This window comes from Marmota flaviventris, chromosome 7 (assembly GCF_047511675.1).
Source record: "Marmota flaviventris isolate mMarFla1 chromosome 7, mMarFla1.hap1, whole genome shotgun sequence".
NCBI classification, from domain to species: Eukaryota; Metazoa; Chordata; class Mammalia; order Rodentia; family Sciuridae; genus Marmota; species Marmota flaviventris.
Window position 1 is genome coordinate 143,232,993 of NC_092504.1, and position 21,254 is coordinate 143,254,246.

General features: G+C 49.9%; 1 protein-coding gene across 1 annotated transcript in view; it reads left to right on the forward strand.

The window, feature by feature from the left end:
* The window catches only part of LOC139706465 (annexin A5-like), a 78,157-nt gene that overhangs the window by 18,524 nt on the left and 38,379 nt on the right, over nt 1-21,254 (forward strand). Inside the window, exons 6-7 of the mRNA XM_071614745.1 lie at nt 13,008-13,099; nt 20,905-21,160. Of these exons, the coding sequence (XP_071470846.1) occupies nt 13,008-13,099; nt 20,905-21,160 (348 nt within the window). The remainder of the gene's footprint in view (nt 1-13,007; nt 13,100-20,904; nt 21,161-21,254) is intronic.

The window sequence follows — 21,254 nt, forward strand, 5'->3', positions numbered from 1 at the left end:
GTTTCTGTTAATTGATTTTTCCACTTCTTTCAGGCGTAATAATTTTTGATTGACAGACATTGTAAATTTTACTTTGTTTGGTGCTGGTTGTTTTGGTATTTCTTTAAATATTTTTGTGCAGTGTTTTGTTATTAGTGGAGTATTAATCGCCTGTGGCTGCTTTAACAGATCATCACGAGCTTAGTTGCGTAAAACAATGCAAACTCAGTATCTTATACAGTTGCGGGCCGCATAAGGATGGAGATAACTTCTGAGAAATTTGTCCTAAGCGATTTTTTTCATTGTGTGACATCATAGGGTGTACTCTCACCACATGAAATGGGGTAGCCTAGCACACACCTGGCTGTGTGCAGGATAGCCTGTTGGTCTTGGGCTGCTAATTGGATGCTGTAGGTGGTTATGACACCGTGGTAAGTATTTGATCTAAACGTAGAACAGGTGCATACAGGTGCAGACATGGAAAGGTACAGTGAAAGCTAAAAGTGGTGCCCACGTAGGAGGCCCCTCCACGAGTGGAGCTTGCAGGCTGGGAAGTTGCTCCGGGTGAGTCGGTGGCTGCATGGCGAGGCCGGGACGTGACATGTGTCACTGTACACTCTATAAACACCACACTCAGGCTACCCTGCATTTGCTTCTCATAAATCTTTCTCCAATAACAAATTAACCTTAGCTTAGTGTCACTTTCTTACTTTATAAACTTTTCATTTTTTAGAACTGCTTTTGACCTTGCCATAACACTTGGCTTAACACGTAAAGGCGTTAACATAGCCGTCCAAAGGTAGTCTTTCTTTATGTGCTCCCTCTGTAAGCTGTTTTCTGTTTTTTACATTTAAAATTTTTATTTTATTGTGTGAGCTTTTTTTGTTAAAGGTGAATACACAAACACACTCAGGCTGCGGACCTACACAGAGCCAGATCCTCAGTGTCACTCGTCTCCCTCCTGCACATTTTGTCCCCCTGGAAGATCTTCAGAGTTAGTCACAACACATGGAGCTGTGGTTTCCTGTGACAATGCCTGTATCCTTTTGGAACCTCCTGAACGGCTTGCCTGAGGCTGTTTTACAGTTAACTGTTTGTTTGTTTGTTTGTTTTTAAGTTGACCGTGTGCACTCTAGAACAGTGATAGACTGTGATATGGTAGATGCATACACCGGTAACCGTCGCTACCGTCATTACCCATTACCGAGTGCCAGGTGCTGTACCTACGTGGTTTCGTGCGCTAGGCGTTTGTACAACTGGTGGCTCAGTAGGCCTGTCCACCCAGCGTCCCCCGGGAGTGAGTGGTATGTGACTTTAGATAGTTACGGTGGCTACGGTCACTAGGCAGGAGGAATTTTCCAGCTCCTTCATGACTTATGGGGCCACTGTCATACACACAGTAGGACAGAAACATCTGCCATTGACCAAAATGTCCTGGCGTGGTGCTTGATGGTGGTTCTGGAGGTCGGAAATCTGAAACAGGCCTCACCGGTCTAAAGTCCAGCTGCATCCGGGCTTCCAGCAGCCCAAGGGGAGAATGTGTCCCTTTCCAGCTTCTAGGAGCGACCCCCTTCCTGGGCCAGTCTCTCCGTTGCTTCCTTCAGAGTCGGGGACACTGTCCTTCCCAAGCAGTCGTCTCTTTGGTTCTCTGTTGTGCCTTCCTCTCCCATTTAGAGGGACCCTGCGTTGGGCCTGGCTGAGCAAACCAGGAGTTGTCCCCTTCCCGAGGCCGCCCGAGGAGGGGCTCGGGCTCCGTGTGCTCATCCTGACTCGTGGTTGTGGACATCAGGATCTGGGTGTCGTGGGGCACTGCTGTGATCACCGCAGTGGTCCAATGACTGGGAGACGGCGCCGTCTATCCAGGGCGTGCTCTGGGGCTCCCACCAAGCAGCCTTTAGGATTGAACAGGGGGGTGGGCACCACAGCTGGGGGCACGTCTGGCTCACTGTCCACTTTTGTGCTGTCCCTGGTGGCTTTCATTCCGCAGTGACTCGCAGAGCGTTTGCACTGTGACCCTTCTCAGGAGAAGTGTCCAGCCCCTGGTCTAGGGGTACCTGCCCCCCATTCAGAGTGCTCAGCCCAGGTGTGGTGGAGAACTCTGGCCGTGTTTGTGCCCCCAGTTGCAGTGCGGGCTCCCTGCTGGTCCCTGCTGCAGTCCCCACGCTGCTCTTGCACAGGGGCTGCGTGCGCTCAGCGAAGCGGCTGCACCTTCGCTCCAGACTCTGACCGCGTCCTGCCTTCCTCAGATCTTAACTCTGTCTCCCTAGGGCAGGGGGACCCCTGGGCTGGCCTGGCACCCCTCCCTGCCCTGCAGCCTCCAACTTCTCTAGGCGGCAGGCAGGGACAGTTGGAGGGCCCAATTGGAGGGCTTTGCTTCTTATAGGAGTTAGTGTCACCTGTTTCCTGGTGGCCAGCAGTCACCGTTTCCTGTGCTTCGTCCCTCGTTTCCGAGTTGTGGAAGGTGGTGGTGAATCTGGACCCTTGCACTTCAGTGTGATTTAAGGCCACAGGTGCTTCTTAGGTCAGTGTCATCTTGCACTTAGGAGGGCACTTCTGGAAGTCACACACTGGAAGAGGCAGCGTGTTGTCATCCACGGTGTGTTTTAACGATATCACCAAAGTGGCCCTTGGGAAAGCTGGGCCTTTGAGCTGTATACCTTTGAGAATCCCATTCTAACAGCAGGGGCTGTGGGGACACGTGATGAACAGGACGCTGCTTGGCGCTCTGTGGGAACATGCCAGGGTTTATGGGCTCTAAGAAGGGCTTCTGCTGGGGCGGGGGGGGGTGCCCACCTGTCACCCCAGCTCCCCCCGGAGGCTGAGGCAGGGGATCCTGTGTTCAAGCCCAGCCTGGGAAACTTAGTGAGGCCCCCAGCAGCTTAGCAAGACCCTGTCTCAAAATAACACTAACAAAAGGGAAAGGCTTCCGGCCGCTTCCCCTTGGCCTGGGCCTCCCGTGGTGGCCGTTTGGTCTTCCCGTCTACTCGCAGGCTCCATAGTCCTGTTGTCACAGGAGACATTGTAGGACTGTTGTTTCCTTAGCAATTGAGGGTGGCGAGGTGGGGGTGGGTGCCTTCCTTCAGACCACTCTTCTCTGTCCTGGTGTCTTCTGAGCATCTACAAATGCCAGAGAGTGTCCCAAGGGCTTCAGGCGTCCATCGTGAAATCATGTAATTTCCCACCACAACCGAGGCAGCTCAGGATGGAACAGAATCACACTGCTGATTCCCAGCAATGGAAGTTTCTCTTTTTTCTGCCTTTAAACCTAATCTGCCAGTTCATACAACAGACTCTCCATTTTAATCAGGACCCCTTAGTTTGCAAGTGATGGAAACTCACGTCAAGCTTGCTGAAGCCAACGGGGACGTACCCTGTGTACCTCCTCCAAGTCCAGGCCTGGGTTAGACGTGCAGATCAGGTCCGAGAAGCCCCCCTCCTCTCCGCTGTTTGTTTCCTGCCATGGCCAGACCAGCCCTGCCCCGGCCGTGGTGGGTGGACGAGGCTGCAGCAGTGCCAGGCACGTGGCTCCCCCGAGAGGGACGTCCTGCTGGAGAGAGGGCTTCCAACAAGAGTCCCAGGGGAGGCTGTCGCTGGCCCAGCACGGGTCACAGGCTCATTCACTGCTGGTCATGGCACCAGGAGGGTGTGTGGTTCCGACTGAGTGGGTCTGGGTGGTTGGATTCCCCCTTGGCGTTGGGGGTTTTGAAAGCTCTTCAGAGGGTGGGCTCCTGGCAGGGTGAGTAGCTCTGTGCTGGTCGAGGGGTGCCGTGTAGGCAGAGACAAAGCCCTGTGCTCTGCACCCCCTTGTCCTCTGCCAACGTGGGCCTCGGACTCCAGTGGCTCAGTGTGGTTGTCTTGCTGGGCAGCCTTGGCTTGACAGTGTCACTCCGCCCACCTGGGTCCTGGCCATCCACTGTTCTCTCTCTCGTCATCTTGGGCAGGAACTTTGTCCCCAGGATGGGGCTTCTTGGCAGCTCCTCTCTCTGGAGCAGACTCTGGCTCAGAGCTGCACGGTGTGAGCTCCGAGCGGATTGTGGGGGAATGTCAGGCTGCGACTTTCAGTGTGGAGCCAAGTCCCAAGCGCCAGGTAGGCTGAGCTGCTCCAGGCGGTTCAAGTTGGGAGAGCAGAGGGATTAGGGAGGGGTGGTGGCGGAGGTGTTGTGTGTTGACAGAGGAGCCGGTGACACTGTTCTGTGCCCCTTGTGAGGCTCTTGAACGGAGGCTGGGCCCTTACTCAGTGATTGGCAGCAGGTCGGGCCACCCCCACGCCCCCTCCTACGTCGTTAATAGAGCAGCACTTTTCAGAGGGTGGTCCAGGGCCCTCTGTGTTAGGGCCGCTAGGCAGCCTCTCCAGGGCTGGTCCCCTCCCAGGCGTGGCATTTGTGAACCCCTGGGAGGTGCGTGTGAGATCCTCGCACTGAACGAGCTCTGCAGGCAGTGCTGTCACACGTGAAGGGGAGAGCTGCTGGGAGATGACTGTCCCCGGGTAGCGGGGGTGTCTGGGAAAGGACTCTCCCTCCTTTGATGGGACCACGTGAGGGATTCTCTAGTTTCAAGCAGTTCTTTCGTTCCTGTTGCTGCCTTTCGGGATAATGGCAGAGTCACTGTTGGGGGACAGGCCTGAAGTGGGGGGTCCCTTTCTGGAAAGGTGGGCATCGTTATTTTCATTTAGCACTTTCCACGTCTCAAGATGTAATAACATGACAAGAAAGGGTGACACACCGGGAGCGACCCTGCTTGCTAAGAAGCCCCAACCCCCGAAGCAGTGACACGTGGCACCAGCCATGTTAACTGGGAGGCTTCGGCAACCACAGGAGCCCTTTGGTCTGGGGAAGCTCGGGGACTGGTGTGACAGCACAGCTCACTTGCTCGTAAGTTAAGACCTTAACACTTTGTAGAGAAAATCATCATTTTTACCCACTACAAGATTTCAACACCCTTTTAAGCCGTTTGTGAGTGAAGTCTTACCCCGGAGCTGATGCTATTGAAGAGAGACAAGGGATTTTTTTTCTTCAAATTAAGGACGTAGGGGCCCGGGCGTCACACCGCCAGGCAGGAGCTCTGTGTTGGCCTGCCCTGCCCGTAGGCCTGTGTTCTGTGACAGTATCAGAAAGTGGACTAAGATCCCCTTCCACTCCCCTACCCCACCAGAAAAATAAAAGCTGAGGTCTCGTCCGTGTGTCTCCTGAGCATCCTCCCTGCTGACTGCTCATCTTTCAGCCTCTGCCTGGACCTTTCTGGGGAAGGACACTCAGTGCTCCTTTCTGGTCCAGGTCTGTAGGACTTCACTGCACTGTCACTTCCCGGGTTCAGCACCACTCGTCCACCTGGGCCAGCGCACATGGTAGGGCCAGTCACCGCTGGGCTGCAGTGGGAGTGAGGAGCCTGGGGTTTGAGAGGCCTTTGCTGTGTGGCCCAAGCATGGGAACTCTCCCTCTCTGAGCTTTGGCTGCCTCACTTGGGAAAGGAGTCGTTGGAGGTGATGGTCTTTTCACCAGTTACCATTGTGTGATGCTAAAGGGAGACCAGGGTATGGCCAGGCACCTGGCACCCACAGTCCAGGTTGTTCTGGGACAGACAGCTTGCTGGCTTCTGCTTGGAGGTCAGGGGCTGGACACTCTGTGCACCCTTGTCCCTCTGGGTCTGTGTGCAGCACTGGGGCTTTGGTGACAGGTGTGGACAGGTGTAGTGATGAGGAGGAGAAGCAGCCCTATGACCATGGCCCTTCCTCCCACAGTCCTTCACACCCTTCCTTTGCCAACATGGGCCCTGCCACATGGCTCCCTCAGGAAGGATGGAGAGATGAACAGGCCGTCCTACCCTCGGCAAAGTGGTGACGCAGGACACCCCATCGACATCCATAAGCCCGTCCGTGGGGTGGGCTTCAGGAAGCGGCCCCTCGGGCACTCGGATCTGTGATCTGCCTCGCAGGAGGTGGGGACTCCAGGTGTGCACACTGAGGCTCCACAGAGTTGCCAAAGAAATAAGGAACGTCCCGTGTTGTCCCAGAAGAGGAGTGGGGATTCACCAAGCCCTGTGCTTTGGTGACCCGTGTCCCCGTTACCACATTCGGAAATCCGCCGTGAGCGCGGATGAGAACTGCCTGCTGACGGCCAAGTGAAATCATAAAATGAAAAACAAAGAAGGGGGGGATCCTGTGACCTTGGATCATCGTGCCCCTCCTATCCCCCAGGAGCCTGCCATCGCGATGGGCTTCTCCCGAGATCGTCCAGGAGGCTTGCCCAGTGCTCACAGGGTGTTGTGTGCTCACTCCATCGTGTGGGGGAGGCCCCCTGGGGGGGGCTTGCTGGCCAAGGTGGAAAGCGATGCTGCCTGAGGCTCAGGGCTGGGCAGCGGCTTGGCAGCAGGAAGTGCTCCTTCCATCCAGCCTCTCCAGCCCCTGGTGCCGGGATGAAGGATGCCCCCATCCCACACCCTGCCCATGATACCCACCGCAGCCCAGCCTGGGTTGTGCCCTCTACCCGCATGCCGTCCCTGTCCCTGCCATACTAAGGGGCGCTCCTGGAGGCTCTGCGATCCCCGCGTCCACGCTTGTTCATGCTGTCCCTCCTGCCTGCTGAGCCTCCCGGCCAGCCAGGTCCTAATCCTAGGCTGGTGTTTGTTCACCTGGTTCCTGTTCTGCACTTGGTAATTACTGATCCTGCCGAGGCCACTTGCCATGAGCCAGCTGGGCTGGACCTGCTGCCCAAGCCCAGCTTCAGGAGCTTAGAAGTTCCTGGAAGCTGACTTATTACTGGCCTGCTAATGAGCAGTCTCTGCCCACCAGGTGTGTTCAGGGGGCTGCGCTGCTCCAAGGGTGTCCTCTTTCTTGGGTCAGGCTCCTCAGGGTTGTTTTTTCTCTCAATTTGTCCTGTTATGTGCTGGGGAGAAGTCACTGTCATGAAGTGGTCATCTGAGAGCACCTCCCTTCCTCCCTCCATGCCGCAGTGCAGCGACAGGGACACCCTGGCCCCAGAGCCCAGAAGCCCATCTCCTGTTAGGGGAGCTTTCTGGGTTGCTGGGGGTCAGACCCAGGGCCCCTCAGTGCTAGGCAGGCGCTCGGCTGGCCCACTCCCAGCGCAGACTGTCTGCTCTCCAAGCAGTGCTTCTTGCAGGACCTTTCTGTTTTATTTAAAACAACAAAACATGTTTGTTTTCCTTTAATAGAGTAGCAAGTGCTCTTTATGGAAAAAGTTGGAAAACACCAAACAGTATGAGGAAGACAGCAAGCCAGTTGCGGGTCCGTCCCATGCGCTGACACTGGACATTTCAACCCTTTGCCTTCTAGATGTTGGTTTTGACCAGCGGGCGTAGAGGCACCATCCAGTTCTCTCCTTGTCCGGAGACCCCTCGGTATCACAGGATTTGTGCTCCTCCTGCTGTTTCTGACTGTAGGTCCCCTGTGCGATGGCTGTATCCTCATTTGCCCAGCTGGTCCCTATCTGGGGAATTTTTTGCTGGTCCCCGTTTTTCTCCATCATAAATAATACTGTGAAGGACATGGTGTAAGTGAATCGGTTTTCATGTTTTGGATTGTTTCTCAGTCTTTTTAATCTAGAAGGAACTTCACCCATGACCCAGACCACTTCTTCTCTGACTTTAGCTGGTTCTGGAGTCCCCTGGGTGGACACTGCTGGGCCCGCTCTGGAGATGGTGTGTGAGCAGGTGTGGCAGGGCCCGAGAGTCTGCATTTCCAGTGCGGCTCCGGCTTGCTGTGGCCTGCACTGTGAGTGCAGGAGTCAGCCTCTCCCTTTCCTGGGAGGGAGGTTGAGGCTAGGGACAGAGGAGGGTGTGGGGTGGGGGGAGCGGGCATTGGCCAGGCCAGGCCAGTGAGTGGCTCCCATGCTGCTGCCCCATCACCAGGGGATCCTCCAGGAAAGAGTGTGGTCCACATAAGGGGATTTTCCCCTTGGAAATTTTATTAGGATCAGATTCCAGAAGCTCTGGCCCTACAGATCCAGGCACAGAGGTGATCTTCTGCCCAGATCCTGGGTTTTGGAAGGAAACTGCATGGGACTGTGGTGAACTGTCTTATGTGAGAGTGAGTGACAGCCTTTCTGGGATGTGAGGGGTTAAACAGGCGACTGCCAGCCTCCCCCGAGCCAAAGGGGGAACTCAGGAGTAAGTAGTGACTGCCTAATTAATTCAGTTAAACTACTTTATAAGCTCCGCTGGTGTCAGTAAATTGTTAAAGTCTATTAAAAAATCAGCAGAACGTGATGAGGGTTTGGGGACGCCTTGTCTTCCTCCCCCATCGTGGGATGTGTTCAAGCAGGGACGGAGGGGTGTCAGAGGCCGGTGCCACCCCTGGCCTGCTGTGTGCGCATAGACAGATCCCAGCCTCTCGGGTCTCAGTTTCCCCCTCCGTCTGGCTTGCGCTGGACCCTGGACCGGCTTTAGGAATACCCTGGTCAGGTCAGGATAACGATGGCTAAGCCAGCCCCTGACGAGGTGATGTCTCAGTCACCAAAGTCCGGGATCCCAGAGGCTCTCAAGACCTGGCAGACCTGGGTTGGGGGTTCTCCTCACATCTTCGGGAACAAACCGCATTCCACTGGGAAGAGCCAGGGTGAGGCCGGGGTGGTGCCTAGAGGTGCCCTGGGAACCCCGGTCCTGAGGAGCTGCCTGCTCAGGAGTTTGTGACCTGCACTTGACCTTTTCGGGAGAAGATTTGCTAAGGAAAATGCTAGTGTAAACAAGATCTTCAGGGGCAGAGGCTAAGGTGTGTGAGGAGTCAGACTATTTTTAAGCCTTTGGAAAGCTCCCCCTGGAATATAAACACTATGCTAATTATAAAAACACCTTTTCTGTTCAAAACTGGTGTAAACAGGGTGGGGGGTGGGGCGGGGAGTTAAACAGAGGCGAAGCCGGAGTCTGGCCACAGCGGAGGGTTTTAGTTGCTCATTTGAAACATTCTGAGTTCCCACTTGTTGTGACGCCTGGCTGCAGTGGCAGCGGTGGACACATATTCTGAGACTCTGACCCTTTGGAGGGAGCAGCCCCCTTGTCTCTCCACTGCTGGCCCCTGCCCAGCGCCTGTGCCCCTGAAATCTGCACCCCTGACTCTTGAGAACCCCTCTCTGCTGTGTTTTCAGAACACAGCTAGGCGTCAGATGGCTCATCTCTTTGCATTTAACTGTAAAGGAAATTCTTAGCAAAGCTTTCAAAGAGAACCTTTGAACAGCCACAACCGTTATTTAACGAGCACCTTCTGTGTGTCAGGCTGTGTGCGAGGCGCTGGGACCCAGAGCTGAGCAAAACTACCTCCTGGCCTCCTGCCGCTGGGCACTGCTGGGGGCTCTTGAAGATGTTTCCTGGCACCAGCCAGGTGTCACCAGAGCTGCTGTCCTGAGCTGGACCCAGGTGGAGGTTTCCTCGACAGCAGAAGTGATCCTTGCCCTTGGTCCCTGCTCTTGTCAGACGTGGCGTGAAGGGCAGGGTGAGCTCTGGAAGGCTGGCCCTCGACTCCCTCGAAGCTCTAGGGCTGGTGACCGTGACGAGGAAGGGAGAGGTGGGGAGGGCAACAGGTGCCTGTCAGCAGAGGTGTGCGACCTTGTGGTGGTTCATACTGAGACAGGTGTGGGGAAAGAGAGGCCATCCCAGGCTCTAAGGAAGAGATGATAATTAGCTGAGGCTTTATATGCAAATGACATTTCAAAATGCTTAAAAATATCTTCTGTGGGAGGCTGAAAATAGCAGGTGGTCTATTTGGCAGGAGGCTTTGGGGAGTGGTGAGACATAGGGCTGCGAGTGGGGTGCAGGGGAGGGGGCACAGAGGTCGGGAGATGGTGGGCAGACACACACAGGCTAGGCGTCCTTGGGAGGACCCGGAAAAGCAAGTGGAGAGCTTTGCTAGCCAAGGAACTGAATGTGACCAGGCCTTAAGTCCCACGAGGACACGGTGTGTCTGTTGTGTTAGTCACTGTGACCTCAGTACCCGGGCACAGCAGGTGCTTCAGAAATATTGGTCGAGTGAAGGGACTTAGTATCTACTGCATTTATCTGTGGCACCCCCCTGTGAGGAGAGTTCCCTTGTGCTATCGAAGGCGGCTCCTCTCAGGGATCCTCAGAGGGGGGAGAGTGTGTGTTTTGGAGTGAATCACAGCTACACCAGAAAGCTTTATTTTTTAATTTTTTTTTTTTTTGCAACAGTGCTGTGAAATATTGATCAATTTGATTCCATTGTATGACCTAGGGACAATTTTATTACCAGAAAATATGATCGTGCTGTATGACTGCAATAAAATATCACCACCACGAGCCCAGGCCCAGAAAATGAGCCAGGCTGACGATGTGGCTGGACTGGTCGAGTCCACGTCTTTTTAGTTTGCAGTTGGTTCCTTTGTGGTGCTCATGAGGAGCTCGTCACAGATAGGAGGTGACAGGTCCAGTGGAGAATTTATAGAAGAAAGGCCTAAAACTGAATTTAGTTTTGACTTCTAATTAGTGTCTCTTGCAATCAGCAAATGTCCACCGTGTCTGAGTCACAGTCTAGCCTGGAATCCGCCCCGTGGAAAGCGGGAGCCTGAGGGGTTTGAGCAGAGAGTCCTGGCTGAGGAAGGAGGATCGGTCTCTCACCAGATGGGCATGTAACTGTGGAGAGCGGGAATCATGCAGGTGGCAGAGGCCCCAGGGTGACCCCCACCAGGAACGGAGGACTGCTGATCCTTTGGTGGGAACCAGAGCATCTTGCCTGGCCGGCTGTGGTGCTGGGTGGCTGTGGTGCTGGGTGATGGGACACACAGTGCCTCCATGCAAGCCAGCCTCTCTGTCTGGTGTTCACCTGGAGAGGCACAGAGGCATTCCCGTTCTGCAGGACGCACTGGCTGTTGGGTTTCTAGGAAAATGGGAGGGTCTTCTTAGGGCCAGTTCAAAAAGTTTTAACTTTATGTACTGACTTTAGGACTTAATCCCCCCGAAGATACAACTCAGATGTCCTTGGGTGGCTGAGCTTGCTGCTTGATCAGGAGGAACAGGGCAGGGAGCAGGGAATGGGGTGGCCAGCGGGGAGGTTGGCCAATGGAGAGGTTGGCCCGGCTCAGTTTGGCCTTGTTTTTCTGTTATGCTGGGCACTGCAGCCTCAGGGCCTTTGCACCAAGGCTGCTCCTCTGCCCCAGCTATTTTACTGGCTCATTCTCTCCTCTGGCTTATCTCCCTTCTTCCTCCTTTCAGTAAGTCTTTTCTTAAGTGCTACTTAGACCCTCTGTATCCTTTTTTGGCTTCATTTTTCTTCATGGCACCATGTAGGGGGATTTTTAACCTTTTTAAAGAAGAAGACAGATACTTCTCTATCTTCCCCCTTCTCCTTGAATGTAAGTTTTGTGAGGGCAGGGTTTAAGTTTTTTTTTTTTTTTATTTTCAACTTTGCAGTTTGAAAGAATTTATAAAAACTTGTAAGAATAATACCCGTCCCCCCCCCCCAAAAAAAAAAACCAAGAGTTTCCATCCCCCCTCACTGGTGTTAACCTTATATAATGATGAGATAGTGCTCAAGTGACTGTGAACTTAATACCGGAAATTCCAGGTGCAGTATCCCTCCTCTGAAATGCTTGGGACCAGAAGTCTTTCAGATTTAGAAGCACATCAGGTAGTTTTTTGGATCTTGGAATATTGGTACAGAGTTTACTGTTTGAACATCCCAAATTTGAAAATCAGAAAGGCAAAATGCTCCAAAATCCAAAACTTGACTGTTTGTGGCTGAGTATTTTCTCAGGCACACGCGTATACTTTTAAAAGTTTTGGATTTGGGATCGTTTGGGAGTTCTAGTTTTTGTGGACTGGGGTGCTCAATCTGTAACCCAGTGCCACAGATTAACCTACAAACCTTACTCAGATCTCACCAGTGGTCCCAGAATGGCCACTCCCACGTTGCGTCGAGTGCTCTTGGCTCCTCAGTCTCCACCATTCTGGGACGTTGTTCCTTGACTTTTCTTTGAATTTTAAGTTCTTGACCCCTTTGTAGAGTTCCCGCAGGTTACTTTGTAGAGCGCCCCTCCTGGATTTGGCAGGTGGTGTTGGATGACCAGGTTGTGCCTTCTGGGGGAGCGGCCTGGCTGTGAGGCTGTCTGCCCCCTCCCCAGTGCCTCACGTTGGTGGTGTTAACTTTGAACACTTGGTTGAGGGGCTGCCTGCCAGGTTCCTCCTCTTTGAGAAGAGTTATTCTCTTACCCTTTGTATTAATAAGTATTTTGTGGGCAGATACTTTGAGACAGAGCCAGTATCTTGTTACTGTTTGTTCTCTAATTTTAGCATCTGTCCTGAGATGCCCCATCACTGGCCTGGACCCAGCCTGCTACCCCCAAGCCTCCCACGGTCAGGCACCACCTCATGGAGGCCCAGTCCTGGAGGTGGTGTGAGTGTGTAGTGACACACCCCGTCCTCAACACCAGTGTTCTCTGTTCCCCTTCACATCCACCAAGTACATCTCCCCTGCCCCACTGTAGATGGACCCTGCCTCCTCAGAGGTTATGGATGCTGGGATGGGGTGGACAATCAGGAGAAGAGAGACCAAGAACAACTAGGAAGCTCCCTAAGAGTGAGGTGGGGAGACACGGAGGTGAAGTGGAGAAGGGTGGGACGGGGTGACTGGCTTGCAGTGGCACAGGGAGCGTGAGAGAGAATGAGCTGGGAGAGAGGCAGAGGGGCAGTGGGGGTCGGGGGTCAGAGGAGAGAGAGGAGGCACAGCAGAGAAGGGTCCTTGAGCAGAAAGATGGGTTTGCCGCTGTGATGCCTGATGCAGGTCAGTTGGGCTGGGCTGAGGGTGCTCAGATGCAGTGAAACAGGGTTTCTGGGTGTGTCTGGGATGAGCAAGGGAATGAGGCCAGTGCAGGGGGTTGCCTTCACCAGTGAGGGTGGCCATCCTCCAACATGGGGTGTCTGAAATGAACAAAAGAGGTGTAAGAAGGGTGGGCTTGTTCTGTGCTTGGAAGGGGGCATTCATCTTCTCCTCTCCCCAAACATTGGGGCTTCTAGTTCTTGGGCTTTTGAAAATGGACTGCAATTAAGACCACTGACTCCTCCGTTCACAGGCCTTCAGGGTCCAGGTAGAAGGACCACTGGCTCTCCTGGGTTTCCTGCTTACAGAGGGTAGATCTTGGACCTTCTTAGTCTCCCGGATCATGTGAGTTACTCCCTCATAATAAATGTCTGGGGTTTTTGTCTCCATATCCTTTTGGTTCTGCTTATCTGAAAATCCCAATAGAGGCACTTTTTAAAATTTCAAGTTACTTTCCATTTTAAATTTATTTTTTCGGATTGAGATTGCTATCCCATGGTTTTACAGTTTTAAAACATTCAATATTCTTTGGGGGTAGGACACTTGGCTAGCATGCATGAGGCCCTGGGTTCAATCCCCAGCATCAAAAAAGCAAGCAAAAATTCTTTGATGCTTAGTAATTGTGTATGATTTCAGTGTGCCCTTGGTGAAGCTAGTAATGCTTCTTATATTAACAGTCAAAACCTAGTTTAACCAGTTACTCTAATGCTCAATGATTTTCTTTTCCCTGTGATCTGTTAAGTTGGTGGGCTATGAACTAGTCTCCAGGTGAGAGTATGTTCTCTTCAAATTTCCCAATCCTCCTCCTGCAGATGTTGAAGGATGAACTGGATTAGTGTGGAACCTTATTCCAGCAGAGATGTATGTTCGTGAAGCATAGAGTAACTTCCATAGGAAACCCTCTTTCATGCTGTGCAGTACCAACGACCAGGTCTTCTCACTTTATAAAATATGTGAAAGTATGGAAAACATATTTATAAATGTATAAAAATATATTTTAAAATATTTGATTATTGCGGTACTGGGAACTGAACCCAGGGCCTTGTGCATGCTACCACTGAACTACATCCCCAGTCCATTTTTACATTTTGTTTTCGGAAAAGGTCTCACTAAAGTTCTCAGGCTGGCCTTCAACTTGGGATTCTTCTACCCCGGCTTCCCAAGTAGCTGAAATTATGTATAGGTGTGCACCCCTGTGACTGGCTCGGTTTTGTATTTTTTGATAGTTTAATCTGATTTTATTGAAAAGAGAAATCAAATGATTGAGATCAATGTGATTCAAGTCATGAAAAAAGTCTCTCTTGCTTAGGAAAATGAAATATGATTGGGACCTTTAAGGCAGTGCTGATTACTCTTTGCAGGCATCTCCTACTCACCTAGAGAGTCACTACACAGCTGGGTAGGGAAGACTCAAAACTTTTTTCAAGTTTTTTTTTTTTTTTTTAATTTGGAATTCAAAATAAGGTTTGTTTTTTTTCCTCCAATGTTTTCATGGTGAAAAGTTCCATCCCAACATTTTAAGTGCACAGCTGAGTGTTGTAAAATACATTCATAATATTGTGCAGCCATCACTACCTTCCTACATTATTGTGCAGCATGATTTGATAAAGAGATGGCCTTTCCCAGGGTTTATTCCTGGCATCTTTGTAAAGGTCACTTGGCTTTAGTTCTGGGCTCTCGTGGTTCTCTTGGCCGGCAGGTCTGTTTTCATGCCCCACCATACTGTTTTGATATCTGTTGTTCACTTTGTAAGAGACAGACAGCTCTCTGTATCTTTGGGTTCTCCACCTGGGGATCCAACCGGTCATTGAAAAATGGCATCTTTATGGAATCTCTACAGACATTTTCTTGTCCTTATTCCCTCAACAACGCAGTAGAACACTTATTCCAGTGGCATTTACATTGTTAGGTAAGAAGAAATCTGGATGATCCAAAGGCTACGGGAGGGTGTGCGTCAGCTCTGTGCAAACACGGGGCCACTTAACGCCAGGTCCCTGAGCGTCCATGGCTTGTGGTGTTCGTGGGAGGTCCTGCGACCATCCCCATGGATGCCAAGGGATGACTGTAATGGAAATCAGGAGGTGTAGTGCCTCTGACGTTGTTCTCCCTTCTCAAGATTGTTTTGCCTATTTGTGGTCTTTTGTGGACCCCTGAGGGTTTTTGGATTGTTTTTCTGTTTCTGTGAAAAATGCTATTGGAGTTTTGATAGGAAATGCTTTCACTATCTGGATTAGTTGGGGCAACATGGACATTGTGGTAAAATCAATTCTTCCAATCCATGAGTGTGAGATGTTTTTCTTCTTCAGTTGATTTCACCAGTGCCTCAGAGTTTCAGTGCCCAGAGGTTTCCCTTCCTTGGTTAGATTGTTTTTCCTATGGCTTTCTTAGCTCCCGGGGAGGGTCCTGCACTGGCAGGAGTGGCCCCAGACGTGGACTGCGAGGGCCAGAATTGCGTCACAGTGCTGCTTCAGCCGAGACCCAGGTCTGCAGCCTGCCCAGGGCATAGGCAGCCTGCATCCTGCTGGTTTCCTGGGCAGGCACGGCTGCCTCTGGACCACAGCTGAGCAGGTCTGGAGCTGGGACCCGGGGCTCCTTGGGGATCTGCAGTCTCACCAAGGTTGGCTGGCTTGCCTCTGCGGGCATGGATACCTGTGTCTCCCTGTTGGTCCCTGGGAGGAAGACAACTTGTGCTTACCTGTAACTGGGAGGGATTGGGATCAATTGTGGGGGTGGAGCTGTTTCAGGTCCTGCTGTGGGAGAGGGGTCTGCAGGCTGCTTCTGGGGGCACAGACAGGCATGCCTTCCAATGGGTTCCTGTTGGGGGGACTGCTCTCAGACTGCAGGGGGCAGTACTGGGGCCAAGTTACAGAGCTCTTCAGCATATGCCCTTGCAACTGAGCCTGGCAGCCCAGGCACTCGGCACGTAAGTGGGCATGACTCTGGGACCCTCGGCAGTAGTGCTGATGGTAGCACCAAGGCCTGGGGGTGGGGGTGCGGTGGCCAGGTGCACAGGGGCTCAGGCCAGTTCCAGGTCTGTAGGCAGCACCAGAGTTGACAGGCCGGCCACCTGGGTGTGGGCCTGCCCTCATCAACAGCACTCCTCACCGTGCATCCTGCAGCCTGTGATCTGGGCCCCTGAGTTCCCACAAGGGCACTTCTCTAGGTGGATGGCTGCCAATCCTAGTTGCTCTGCAGGGACGTGAGGAGGTCCCTGGTAGTGAGCCACCTTCTTCTTTTCTGGCACTGGGGATTTGACTCAGGTGTGCTCTACCACTGAGCTGCATCCCCAGCCCTTTTTAGTTTCTGTTTCGATACAGGGTTTATCTCAGTCACCTGGGCTGGCCTCGAACTGGGGATCCTCCTGCCTCAGCATCCTGAGTAGCTGGGATTAGGGGCGTGCAGCACTGTGCCTGCCTTGATGTTACCCTTCTACATGTTTTATTAGTGGAACAAACTATACTTAGCTTATACTAATGTATAAATGGCTAAACTAAGTGGGCTAAAGTCATATTTGTTTTTATATTTGCACATGTGTTTCTCTAATGGAGATGGAGTCAAAGTCTTCTGTACACTTTATTTTTTTATCTATTACTGGTTATTGGATAATGTGGACAAAATTTTTCTTTCAATCCACGTATACATCACAAAGAAACCATACTGGTATTAAGTTTGAAAGTGCTCACCTTAAAAGGGCCTGCAGGTTAAAGACTGTATGGGTTGGCTGGAGTTGCCGTCAACAGACCCCCCAGACTGGGCTGCTCCCACAGCAGCAAGCTATTTTCTCACAGTCCCACAGGCTGCAGTCCAGGATGAAGGTGTGGCAAGCTTAGTTTCTTCAAGGCGTGTCTCCTGGGTTTACAGATGACCACCTTCTTACTCTGGCTCCCTAGCCTTTCTCACTGGTGCCCCTGGTGTGTCCTTATGTCCAGATTTCCTCATTTTGTAAGAGCAGCAGTCAGATTGGATTAAAACCCTCCCTAAAACCCTCATTCTATCTGAACCATCTCCTTGGAAGCCCTATGTCCACACAGTCGCAGTTTGAAGTACTGGGCTGGGACTTCAGCACTTAAGGTTTTGAGGCACATAGTTTGTGTCCAGCAAACACGTCACTAGTGTGGATATCTTGGCCTTTATCTTACTGCTTGATGTTCCCTAGTTTCCTGATCTGTGATCTGGTGTCTGACACTAATTCAGGAAATTTCTCAGTCGTCCGTGCCACCAGTGAGCATTATTTTTGGTGGTGTGGAGATTCAACCCGAGGTGCTGTATAACTGAGTTGCATCCGGCCCTTATTTTTTTAAAGAGAGGGGGGGGGGGAGGGAGGGAGAGAGAGAGAACTTTTTAGTATTTATTCTTTAGATTTCGGCAGACACAACATCTTTGTTTGTATGTGGTGCTGAGGATCGAACCTGGACCGCACGCATGCCACGCGAGCGCGCTACTGCTTGAGCCACATCCCCAGCCCACATCCTGGCCCTTTTAATTGACTTTTACTTTGAGACAGAATCTTGGTATGTCGCACAGACTGGCCTGGGTCCCCTCTGCGTAAGCCTCCCGAGTCCCTGGGTTCTCATTGTGCACCATTCATTGCACCTGGAAGTTACTGTGGGTCTTGTCTCTTTGCTTTTCATTTTCAGAAGTTTCTGTTCAGGGTTCCTCCAGCTCCCTGGTCCTTTCTTCAGTCACATCTGACCTACTAACTGTCCCATCAAGGCCTTCTTGGTTTCTCTAGAGTGACTTTGATGTCTACTACATCTTTTTGCTTTTTTTGAATATCCACGTGGCCACTTACTGCCCACCTGTTCTTCCCTGCTGTCTACTTGTTCTTGGGCACAGAAAGATTTAAATTATTAATATATCATCATGAAGGTTTCCTAATATACAGATCTTTTCCTTAGAGCTGCAATTGAATCTGCACAAACAGTTCTCCTGGCTTTAATGTAGGTGTTCAGATGAGGACTCTCCCTGAGACATTCTTCATTCAAAGCTCCCCACTCTTGAGCGGCAGTGCTATGGACAAGGGCAGCACTAACAAAACTGCCCATCTGCTTCTCTTGCAGTACTGGACATTGAACCCAGGGACACCTGCCATCAGCTACATCTCCAGCCCTTTTTACTTATGACACAGGGCCTCTTTAAATTGCCCAGGCTGGACTTGAACTTGAGATCTTCCTGTGCCCCCCTCCCTAGATGCTGGGACGACAGGTGTGTGTCACCATGTCCAGCTCTTCTAATGTTTTTAAATAGTGGGTTGCAATGTAGCTGTTACTATAATAATTCAGGAATCTAACAGGCAGATAGCTGAATTAATCCTTTCCAGAGAAAAATGAGACTCAAACAGCATCTCTAGATTGGTTTTGAAGAGATTCAGTTGATGACATATATTTAAATTTGTGTTGCTTATGTGTGTCTTTATGTATCAACCTCCTAAATCCTTTTGACTTAGAATATTTAAACACACCACACAGAAACAAATCACAGACTGATCATCATAAACAATAGGCATCCTGGAAACGTGTGAGTGTATAGCAAATTATTACAAATTTGCAGCACACTGATGAAATGCAAAAGAATTCTAGTGTTCAAACACGTGGAAAAGTTCTCCCCAGCCCCATGTTCTACATTTTTATCAGTGCATTAGAGATATACATGATTGAGGTTCATTTTGACATGATTATAGAACCATGAGACATGATTTGCTCCAATTCAGTCCTCAGGAATTCCCTCTTCCCTTCCCTCCTCCCTCCTCCTCAACCCTTTCTCTGCTCCACTGACCTCTCCCGTATTTTGTAGGATTAACCCACCCCTTTTATCCTTAATTCTCTTCTACCTCTGAGAGAAAATACTCATTCCCAGACGTGCTGAGTCTAGCTTGCTTCACTTAGCATGATCTCTTCAGTTCCACCCATTAACCAGGAAATGAAATAATGTCATTCTTGTTCATAGCTGAGTAATACTCATATATCTATCACATTTTTTATGTTGAAATAAAATTTTGTTAAGGATTATTACAAATAGTGTTTTAAAATGCACATGATTAGGGCTGGGGTTGTGGCTTAGTGGTCAAGTGCTTGTCTAGCATGCTTGAGGCACTGAGTTCAATCCCCAGCACCACATAAGAAAAATAAAATAAAATAAAGATATTGTATCAATCTACAACAAAAAATATATATTTAAAAATGTAAATGATTTATATTTTGATCAACCTAAGCTACTTGTTGCTGAAAAATTTTGATTTTTACTTGTTCTTTTTACATATACAGTAGAATGCATTTTGGCATATTGTACATACAGGGAGTATAACTTATTCTAATTAGGATCCTATTCTTGTGATTGTACATATTGCAAAATAACCATGGTCATGTAGTCAACAAGACTGAGAATGTTATGTCCAATTAATTCTACTACCTTCCTATTCTCCTCCCTCTCCCTTCCGTCTAATCCAATGGATTTCTTTCTTTTCTCCCTGCTGCCATGTTGTGGCTTAGCATCCATAAATCAAAGAGAACATTTGGGTTTTGGTTTTCTGGGATTGGCTTATTTCATATTTTCCAGTTCCATCCATTTACTAGCAAATGCTATAATTTCATTCTTCTTTATACATTAGTAATATATCATTGTCTGTGTGTGTGTGTGTGTGTGTGTGTGTGTGTATCACATTTTCTTTATCCATTCATGTATTGAAGGACACATAGGTCAGATCCATAGCTTAGTACTGTGAATTGATTGGATACAAACTTTGATGTAGTTGGGTCACTGTACTATGCTGATTTTAGGGAGTGGGATAACTGGGTCAAATGGAGGTTCTATTCTAAGTTTTCTGAGGAATATCCTTACTGCTTTCCACAGTGCTTGAACTAATTTGCAGTCCCACCAGCAATGTATGAGAGTACCTTTCTCCCCACATCCTTGCCAACAGTTATTGCTACTTGTGTTCTTGATGGTGGCCATTCTGACTGGAATGAGAAGTGATCTCATTGTAGTTCTAACTTGCATTTCTGTGATGGCTAGAGATGTTGAACGTTTTTTCATATATTCTTGACCCTTCATATTTCCTTACCAGTGAAGGGCCGGTTCAGTTCCTGTGCCAATTTAGTGATTGGGTCATTTGTGGGTTCTATTTTGTTGTTGTTAAAAGTTCCTTAACTTCTTTGGACAACCTGGAGATTGATGCTCTATCTGAGGAGCAGGTGGTAAAGATCTCTCCCATTTTGTAGGCTTTCTCTTCAGGTTCTTGTTTCCTTTGCAATGAAGAAGACTTTTAGTTTGAGACCCTTCCGTTGATTGATTCTTGATTTTACTTCTTGAGTTTTTTGAGTCTTATTGAGGAACTCAGTTCCTAAGCTGAGGTGATGGAGAGGTGGACCTACTTTGTCTTCTAGTAAGCGCAGGGTCTCTGGTCTAATGCCTAGATCCTTGATGCACTTTGACCTGAGTCTTCTGCAGGGTGACAGACAGGGTTCAGTTTTGTTCTACTACATATGGATTTCCACTTTTCCCTGGGCCATTTGTTGAAGAGACTATCTTTTCCCCAATATATGTTGATGGCACCTTTGTCTTCTATGAGGTAATTGTGGGTTTCTCCTTGGGTCTTCTGTTCCATTGGTGGTCTTGTCTGTTTTGGTGCCAATAACGTGCCATTTTGGTTTCTGCAGATCTGTGATATAATTTAAGGTCTGATATTGTGAGGCCTTCTGCATTTTTCTTGCAAATGAATTGCTTTGTCTATTCTGGATGTCTTATTTGTCCAAACAAATTTCATGGTTACCTTTCATATTCCTATGGAAAACATCATTAGAATCCTGTAGGAATGGCATGAAATCTATAGAGAACTGTGGGTAATATGGCCACATGGTCAATATTAATTCTGCCTATTCAAAAACATGGGAGATGTTTCCATTTTCTATGATCTCCTGCAATAACTCTCTTTTGTGTTCTTCAGTTTTCATTATACAGATCAACTGACAATTTTGTTAAGATTGATTCCCAGGTATTTTATTTTATATTAATTTTGATGGCTATTGTTAAAGCTTAGATTTCAGGAAATCCCATAGAGCTAATTCGTCATTGATGTACAGGAAACCAACTTATTTATTGTGTTTATTTTATACCCTGAAACTTTGCTTAATTAGTTTATAATTCTATCTAAGTCCACATAGGAGCAAGGGGGTGGTGACTCTGACTCCTAGCCCCTCTCTGAGTCCACAGACAAGTGGCCCTGGGGTCTCCCTCACGAGGGCCAGCTGCTGGAGCGAGAAGTGCAACCTGCCCTGGCCGCTGCCTCCCGGACCCCTCAGGCAGGAGGACACCCGAAGACACCCGGACACCAGTGGGCCCCTAGGCCCCACCCGGATCCCACCTCAAGGACTTCTCCTTGGACACGTGCCCCGCCCTGCTCTCCTCTCAGTGAGTTCCACCTAGACATATCATTCCTTTTTTGTTGTTATGAAACATTCAAAAAACAAAGAATTTTGCAAAAAAACAACGGCAACCACCCAGT